Raw genomic sequence first — 9,682 nt, forward strand, 5'->3', positions numbered from 1 at the left:
TGGAACAGAGAGTAGAAGGAGGATTCTGGGGGCGAAAAATAGCTTCAAGGTATAATGTACAGACAAAGGTATGGTAGGATGTGAATACAGTGGAGGTAAACCTAGGTATTGAGTGATGATGAGAGATATATTGTCTCTAGAAACATCATTGAAACCAGGAGATCATCGCATGTGTGGGTGGTGGAACTAATAGGTTGGATAAGGTATAGTGAGCAGGACTAGAGGCTCTACAGTGAAATAAGCCAATAAACACAAACCAGAACAGCAATGGACAAGGCATATTGACATTAAGGAGAGGCATGCTTAGTCGAGTGATCAAACGGGTCCAGTGAGTAGTGAGGTTGGTTGGGGTCACAGCGATTTAGACAGCTAGCCGGGCCATCGGTAGCAAGCTAGCATAGGATGGAGGTCTGTTATTAGCCACCTCGTGCGTTTCCGTCGGTAGGATTAGTGGGGTTCCGTGTGGATGAATCCAATTCACACAAAAAACAAAACAAAAAAAACAATAGATATAGTTATAGAGGCCCAAGAAAAAAAAGAAAAAGAAAAAAAATTGTCCGATAGGTCTATTCAGATAGCAGCCGATAAGCCAGCTAACGGTTAGCGGACCTCAGATGGGCGTTCAGGTAACGTCGCGACGGAGGAGCCAGCCGGATAACTCCCTCGGGTAGATAACGTCGGTAGTCCAGATGTGAAGGCCCGGTGGGGCTCCGCGTTGGCAGTAAAACGGGTCCGGATAGGTGATTGTAGCCCAGGAGTGATTGATGGAACTCTTCAGCTGGCTAGCTCCAGGATAATTGATGTTTGCTCCGGAATCGATGAAAGACGATAGTCACACGGATAGCAGCTAGCTAGAGAAAAATAGGTCCGGTATGTTCTGGTCCGAACCGCGCCGTACAAAACTGGCGATAGATTTTCGGGCTAAAGGATAGCCGATGACCACAAACCGTGGTTAGCTGAATACTAACGATTAGCCAGTAAAGAAGCTAACTAGCTTCTGATTAGCTTCTGATTAGCTTCAGGCTAGCTTCTGGCTAGCTTCTGGATTAGCTTCTGGCTAGCTTCTGGTTAGCTTCTATGGAGGATTACAGATTTGAGGTAAATAATGATTTTTTAAAAAAAATAAATATAAATTGGTGAGGCGGGTTGCAGGAGACTGTTTTGAAGATGAGTTTATGGAAAATAAAAAAATATATATAAAAAGGTATGCGAAAAAAGTTGTAAATATATATATATACGTGATATGCGGCTTCTTCACCTAAGGGATCGTCTTAGGGTGGGTACTGAGAAGTATTTATTTCTGTAACTAAGCACTTTTGTGGGGAAAAACTAATTCTGATTGGCTGGGTCTGGCTCCTTAGTGGATTGGCCTGGCTGCCAAGTGTAGGGCATATGCCCTCCAAGGCCCACCTATGGCTGCACCCCTGCCCAGTCATGTGAAATCCATAGATTAGGGCCAAATTAATTTGTTTCAATTGACTGATTTCCTTATATGAACTGTAACTCAGTAAAATCTTTGAAATTGTTCCATATTCGTTATTCAGTATAAATGCCCTTTCCTACTAAGGGCCTGTTGATCCCTGTTTGGAAGGTTATTTGATTCTGCAGTCTCATCAAATGTCTGCGTCCACTTGTAGGGGGTCCGTTTGAATTGAGAAAAAGCTCCATTATTAAAATAAATGTATATTTTTTGCTCCATGAAGTAATCCAACAATGTGTACGCTGCCATCTGTGTGTACTGTATTTCAAGTCTTCTCTCATTGATCGAGGCAGGTGTCTGTCATCCTGACATGCGACACTTGGGGATGGAAACCACATGTCTCGATCAATGAGATAAATGTTGAACTAGACAAGATTGCAACATACACGCTTCTCTGTAATGTCCTGGAGTTACTCAAACGGACATCTTGTTGCAACATCTACTGTGTTTATGTATGTTTAAAAGAAGACTAAAAAACATTTTATGTTTTGTTTATTTTTGTCAAGTTGTGAACAGAAATTGGGAGTATTTCCATTATTCCCACAATATCCATAATGTACAATATATTACTTTACTATCATTTTTATTTCCTTAGTCATCGTTAACATGCATGATACTATTAATTAAATATAATTGTATTTAGGCTATCTAGAGTATTAATTCCAGTAACCCACAGTTACAATAGGGATGACTATGGGTAAACCTAGGATAAACGAGTTTGCTTAATGGCAAACATGTTAAGACAAGATAACATAATATTTTAATCACATGACATAATTATCTACATTTTATTGTGTACATTTTTTAAATATCTGAAATCTCACACAATTTTACTCAAAGATTTTTGATAAGTTATACCGGTGTATTGTACATTGCATTGCATGCTGAAAGGTTAAAACATAAAAACAGATTTGCAAATGTGATTTCAATCAGCAATTACCTAAAGAAAAAACACATATCAATCAAAATGTGAGGAATGGTAAAGACAGTTAATTAAATGGGAAAATGTATGTAAATTATCCTTCACAAATAAAGTAGAGTTTGGACAGACAATCCTGATCACTCCACTTGTATCCCTCCTCCATTGCCATGGCACCACAATGGTTGGACAGAGGCTGTTCAGGCTGTCTGTCTCCCTCCCAGTTACTCCACCCCACTGGCAGCCCATTGGACCAGACCCAGAACCCAAAGAGACGGCTCTGTCTCAGACCCACCCACACAGGACCAGTAAAACCAGTCCCATTAAACTTCTGCTTGATCACCTCCAGGTCTTCTTCTGTCTCAGTACGCAGCAGTCCATGGTAGTTATTCTTGCAGTAGTCCAGAGCCTGTTCCCAAGACTTTCTTTCACCAATATTGTGGATGCGAACTGATCCGGAAAGATATGTGGAATTCCAAATATTTAACATGTTCATTTTAACTTGTTTTGGCACCCATTTTAAATCTCAGATTTTAGGAGAAAGATAAGCAGGCACATAATAATAATAATAGTTATATGTCATTATAGCCTGGTGGAACCAGCATGATATCATGATAGCCCTGCATTGTGTTTGACTTGACAAGTGAAGGGAAAAGGAAGTGCAGCGTTCAGTCCCCTTGACCAGGCTACTATCAATATAGAGTAACAACCTTTCATACAAATAAGAAGCAGTTTGACTATGTTCCTCTTTGACAACTTACCTTCAGAGCAGAGTGTATGGTCTTCATAACCTCCATTTCCCACTGTGAGTATAGTTTTGTCAGTCTGATTAAGAACAGTGTGATTCTGTTCTGCTATAGGATAGTATACATTTGGAACATGCAATGTTGACCAGTCTCTGTAGGCAGATCTCCCTCCATCAGACCACTCCCAGTCATCATACAGGAGGCCGATCCAGTAAGGAATGGTGCTGTTCATTCCTTTGTTCTTCACTTCCTCCTTCTGTCCCTCGTTCCTGATGCTGACCAGGTCAGTGTAGTTCTCTCTGCAGTAACTCTGAGCCTCATACCAGGTCATGTTCTGTTCAATCAGGAAGGAATCACCAGACCCTGCGCACACAGAATGGACTAACATTTTACTCTACTCAACTTAGTTTGATATAAAATAATTATATCTCAATATTGTTGAAGAATTCTAATCATTTGAATTGGATGTTGGTGATGTGCAAGGAAACACGAAATCTGATGTGTTTTGTAATATGGAATGTTTTACCTTCTCTGTAACACATGAAGTATTTCTGCTCTTTACAATTCTCCCATGTTGTATTATCTTTGAGTATGGCTGCACACGTTGGCTCTGTGTACGGGCTTGGAAGTGGTGACCATGCAGTGTCATTAACAGCGTCTCCATTGGACCACTTCAGACTGTGCTCTGTGCGATGGAGACCTATCCAGGCTTTAGAGGTGTTATTAGATAGCTTTAACTGTATCAGCTGCTCAGATTCCTCCCGATTGTACAAAGTGACAAGATCAGTGTAGTTCTCCCGGCAGAAGTCTTGTGCTTCTGTCCATTTTAAACTCCTTTTAATGAGATGCAACTGTTTGAGGCGGCTGAATGCGGCTGTGCAGCAGACACCTGAGGACAAAAACAATTTGATTAAGTTCAACGTTAGCATGCACATGACAACAAAATTAGGTTTTCGTAACACTTAATTAAGGGGTCCTTATTGTGGTGTAATTACACTCACAACTATTGTAGTTAACTGTATTAACTCATAGTTACAGTGTAATAACAACATGTAACTTGTAGTAATTGTGATATGTATTTACAAAGGTGTAACAATAAATGGTTGTTATCATGCTTGTTACAAATGGGCAGATTTTCACTAAATTAACCTACTTAGTGTTTCATTTCTTCTCATATGCATACAGTAACAACTGACACTAAGGTTTTGATCCCTCGTGGATGAGCTGGGTGTCTGAGAGATTATATCCTATGCTCAAGCTATATCTCCACTCCATGTTGTTGCTAGCACTTGCCCCCAAAATAAAGTGTACCTTCTGGGTAATTTCACAATAAGGAACAGAAATAAGTGAAACTTCCAGAAACTTTAAAACGAGGGTCAGGTTGTCGGGATGGGTAATGTATTATACATGTACACACAGATTACAATTACCCCTCAAAATACACTTCATTTTAACTAGCTAAATCCTGTGTAACACCTAGTAATTTCATTGTGCTTAGGCAAACATTACATGTACTATGGTTTAAAAGATGATACAAAACACTACCATTGTGAATTTAGTGGAAACCTGCCCATTTGTAACAAGCATGAAAACAAGCATTCATTGTTATACCTTTGTAATTATAAATCACAACACTTACACTGTAATAACAACATGTAAATGGTAGTAACTATCACTTGTTACAGTTAACTGCAATACTTGTTAGAGTATAATTACACATGTAATTACACTGTAATAGGGACTGCTTAAAATGAAGTGTTACCGAGGTTGGTTTCATGGTTTGTGATGTCATACATGTAGCTGTAGAGTATGTTGTTGTTAATGGGGTTAACTAGATTTGTTCTTTCTGTCAAATCGTTATCTGGTTTATATCTCAAAAATCAGGTATGTTCACTGTGAACAATCAGTGTTACAACAATGTACCAGCCAAAAAAGAAGACCTGCAGACAATCAGGCACAAGAGGAATTGCTCATTCCTGTGTTAGATACACTGTAAAGTGGTTAACATGAATTTAGAGGCAGCCCGGTGGCAAGTAAAATTCTGTATTTACAAAAGTGTAAACGCAACATGTAAAGTGTTGGTCCCATGTTTCATGAGCTGAAATAAAAAAATACCAGAAATGTTGCATGCGCAAAAATGTTCCATAACACAATAAATGTACATAACAATATCGAGGCTATATACAGGGGGTACCGGTACCGAGTCAATGTGTGGGGGTACAGGTTAATTTGGAAAGTGACTATGCATAGATATAAACGGAGAGTAGCAGCAGTGGGGGGGGGGGGGGGGGGTAAATGTAAACAGTCCAAGTGGCCATTTGATTAACTGTTCCGCAGTCGTATAGCTTGGGGTTAGAAGCTGTTAAGGAGCCTTTTGGACCTAGACTTGGTACTCCGTCACCGCTTGCCATGCGGTAGCAGAAAGAACAGTCTAGGAATTGGGTGACTGGAGTCTTTGAAAAAATGTTGGGCTTTCCTCTGACACTGTTTAGAATATAGGGACGGCAGGGTAGCCTAGTGGTTAGAGTTGGACCAGTAACCGGGAGGTTGCAAGTTCAAACCCCCGAGCTGACAAGCTTACAGTGTAAGCACTGTAATCTGTCGTTCTGCCCCTGAACAGGCAGTTAACCCTAGTGCTTGTACTGGGCCGTAATCACCACCCTCTGAGATACAGTGCCTTGCGAAAGTATTCGGCCCCCTTGAACTTTGCGACCTTTTACCACATTTCAGGCTTCAAACATAAAGATATAAAACTGTATTTTTTTGTGAAGAATCAACAACAAGTGGGACACAATCATGAAGTGGAACGACATTTATTGGATATTTCAAACTTTTTTAACAAATCAAAAACTGAAAAATTGGGCGTGCAAAATTATTCAGCCCCTTTACTTTCAGTGCAGCAAACTCTCTCCAGAAGTTCAGTGAGGATCTCTGAATGATCCAATGTTGACCTAAATGACTAATGATGATAAATACAATCCACCTGTGTGTAATCAAGTCTCCGTATAAATGCACCTGCACTGTGATAGTCTCAGAGGTCCGTTAAAAGCGCAGAGAGCATCATGAAGAACAAGGAACACACCAGGCAGGTCCGAGATACTGTTGTGAAGAAGTTTAAAGCCGGATTTGGATACAAAAAGATTTCCCAAGCTTTAAACATCCCAAGGAGCACTGTGCAAGCGATAATATTGAAATGGAAGGAGTATCAGACCACTGCAAATCTACCAAGACCTGGCCGTCCCTCTAAACTTTCAGCTCATACAAGGAGAAGACTGATCAGAGATGCAGCCAAGAGGCCCATGATCACTCTGGATGAACTGCAGAGATCTACAGCTGAGGTGGGAGACTCTGTCCATAGGACAACAATCAGTTGTATATTGCACAAATCTGGCCTTTATGGAAGAGTGGCAAGAAGAAAGCCATTTCTTAAAGATATCAATAAAAAGTGTCGTTTAAAGTTTGCCACAAGCCACCTGGGAGACACACCAAACATGTGGAAGAAGGTGCTCTGGTCAGATGAAACCAAAATTGAACTTTTTGGCAACAATGCAAAACGTTATGTTTGGCGTAAAAGCAACACACCATCCCCTCTGTCAAACATGGTGCTGGCAGCATCATGGTTTGGGCCTGCTTTTCTTTAGCAGGGACAGGGAAGATGGTTAAAATTGATGGGAAGATGGATGGAGCCAAATACAGGACCATTCTGGAAGAAAACCTGATGGAGTCTGCAAAATACCTGAGACTGGGACGGAGATTTGTCTTCCAACAAGACAATGATCCAAAACATAAAGCAAAATCTACAATGGAATGGTTCAAAAATAAACATATCCAGGTGTTAGAATGGCCAAGTCAAAGTCCAGACCTGAATCCAATCGAGAATCTGTGGAAAGAACTGAAAACTGCTGTTCACAAATGCTCTCCATCCAACCTCACTGAGCTCGAGCTGTTTTGCAAGGAGGAATGGGAAAAAATTTCAGTCTCTCGATGTGCAAAACTGATAGAGACAAGCGACTTACAGCTGTAATCGCAGCAAAAGGTGGCGCTACAAAGTATTAACTTAAGGGGGCTGAATAATTTTGCACGCCCAATTTTTCAGTTTTTGATTTGTTAAAAGAGTTTGAAATATCCAATAAATGTCGTTCCACTTCATGATTGTGTCCCACTTGTTGTTGATTCTTCACAAAAAAATACAGTTTTATATCTTTATGTTTGAAGCCTGAAATGTGGCAAAAGGTCACAAAGTTCAAGGGGGCCGAATACTTTCGCAAGGCACTGTATATACAGCCTGTATTATACTGTAAAAATGTAAATGCTACTGTAGTGGAAAAATGAGAGAATGCGACACTCGCAAAAGGCAATTTGCTGGCTCCTTAGGCCCATCTTGAGGATTCATGACATTGTTTGCATGGATGTATTTCTCACAGGAGAGAGTCACATCTTTGTCGTGGCAATCTTGAGGAAGAGACGTTCCCACAGATGTCCTGGGGTCACTGACAGAAGGAGAGGTACGGTCAGTTCAAATAGGGAGCAAATACGAAGTGCACTCCTATCATTTAAATTGTGTTGATTAGATTAGAATCTGGGTGTGTTGTTCCTGTATATTGTTTTTCCTAACAAAGTGCAAAGACACTGTAGTTTAGGTTGGGGGTGAGTTGCTGCTTGAATTTGGCTAAAAGAGCAATGAGTTCGCTCATATTTTGAGAACATTGTTAGCAAGCTCCACTGTGTATCAGGCATATACCGTTTTTCTCTTAGAGATTATTCTGAACTGAAGACACGTGTAAGCACTTTAATGGAATTGTAATGTTTGTGCTTTTCTTATAACTAATTTCTGTGTTCAATATGTGTGCTGTTCTATAAACCGATTTCCGTGTTCATGCAAGTGACTGACTGAACAAATCCTCACTATCAATAACGACAATTTGGCAGTACGCCCAGACCTTGTTTTGAGAACAAACTAAAGAAATCTCAGTTTCAAGGTCTCAGCTTAGAGAGAAGAAGCCTCAAGAGGTATTGGTCTGCCACATGTTAAGAACCAGTATTGATCAGTCACGTGAATGAAACAAAATGGTAATGATGAATTATTTATGCTAAATCATGCTGTTATAACTTGTAACTTGTAACTTATAACTTGTCTGTGAATAGCTGTATATGAGACAACTGCTTGGACTGCTCAGGCAGAGCTGCTGATTGACATGTGTACTATGGTGCATAGAGTTGGTTGGGACCTCTCCAGCCCGCAGACAAGTAAACAATGTCTAATTTAAGATTGACTTTGACTGTCCCTGTGTAAGAATTTCCACAACACCACGTTAAGTATTATTTAGTTGTTAGTCAATAACTGTGTGTCTTCTGTAATTTATCATGTATTTCACGTACATTGTAATTGTTTGAGTGTCAATTATGTTGTGACTAATACATTGGACTAGTTGAATGGAGTAAATGCATTTCACATTTTACAGAGGAATTATTTGATTGACTGTACGTTCATAATTTATTAGGTCTATTGGTAGTTGTTATTTACACTATACACATAGCATAAGCTTGGGTTCCTTCTTGACATCCCTGATCTACATGCCACAATAAAGGAATCCGAGAGCATTGGTCAGCAAGATGATCTATCTGTATATACTGTAGTCTTATATAGTTATAGTCAAACTGAGTGGTGATGCAAGGCTCGCTACCTTGACTAGATCCTGAAGAGGGCCTGTTGCTTTTATTCACGTAATAATAAAGTCAGATTAATCATTTCTAAATAATGGTAGATTCACAGTATTTGACTGCAATTAAAAGGGATCGGTGCAAGCAGGTTGGCTGCACTTTACAGTAAACTTTACAGTGATGTACTGTTCAAACAAAGTTTCCTTGGAATTTACAGAAACATACTGTACTTTTTTTTACAGTAATTTACAGTTAATAGGCTGCCTGTCAGTTACAGTGAAAACAGTGTACCACTCAAAATACAGTAATTTCACACAATGCACCATCATTTACAGTATGCTGCAGAAAAGCATTTCATAGTTTTTTTTTACTTTCTTGTAATACCTAAAATTACCATGAATTTGACTTTTCGGTAACAGTGTAAAGTAGGTTGACTGAATACTTACCGGCTGAGAGTAGGAGCAGGAGAAGTGTCATGTCTATGGTGGCAGCAGGGTCAGGAGAGACAGTGGAGAAGTGTCATGTCTATGGTGGCAGCAGGGTCAGGAGAGACAGGGGAGAAGTGTCATGTCTATGGTGGCAGCAGGGTCAGGAGAGAGAGTGGAGAAGTGATAGGATGCTGTCATGTATGAGGATATGTGTAAAATGTATGAGTTTATGAGTTTGAACACGTTGACCATTAGTATTTTTAATCAATAAATCAAGATCAGAACACTGTAACACATTGACAATTCCAAATTCCAATCCCCCAAATTATCCTTCTCCACTTTATCAACATAGCAATTATATTATAGCAATACTACAATGGGTCAAACAAATTCCAAATCTAGCTGTATCTAGAAAACTGACCATAGTGTTGTCCTTTTGAGTTACATG

The 9,682-nt window shown here is 39.8% G+C and overlaps 1 protein-coding gene across 1 annotated transcript; it reads right to left on the minus strand.

Moving 5' to 3' along the window:
* Nucleotides 1–2,046: 2,046 nt before the first annotated feature.
* Nucleotides 2,047–9,299, minus strand: LOC110490744 (C-type lectin lectoxin-Phi2). Its single transcript, XM_021564200.3, has 5 exons — nucleotides 9,253–9,299; nucleotides 7,568–7,635; nucleotides 3,672–4,034; nucleotides 3,161–3,508; nucleotides 2,047–2,849 (listed from the first exon to the last, which is right to left on the minus strand). Exons 3-5 carry the CDS (start codon nucleotides 3,685–3,687, stop codon nucleotides 2,497–2,499), a joined length of 717 nt encoding a protein of 238 aa, XP_021419875.3. The 5' UTR covers nucleotides 3,688–4,034; nucleotides 7,568–7,635; nucleotides 9,253–9,299; the 3' UTR covers nucleotides 2,047–2,496.
* Between the last annotated feature and the right edge of the window lie 383 nt (nucleotides 9,300–9,682).

The sequence above is a fragment of the Oncorhynchus mykiss genome, chromosome 15 (assembly GCF_057628025.1).
Source record: "Oncorhynchus mykiss isolate SJ-2025 chromosome 15, ASM5762802v1, whole genome shotgun sequence".
Lineage (NCBI taxonomy): Eukaryota > Metazoa > Chordata > Actinopteri > Salmoniformes > Salmonidae > Oncorhynchus > Oncorhynchus mykiss.

Bases quoted from the DNA above. Each gene is read 5' to 3' on its own strand.
- LOC110490744 (XM_021564200.3), bottom strand. The intron at 2,850-3,160 runs GTAAGTTGTCAA...TTTCCGGATCAG, and splicing joins CCATACACTCTGCTCTGAAG to TTCGCATCCACAATATTGGT.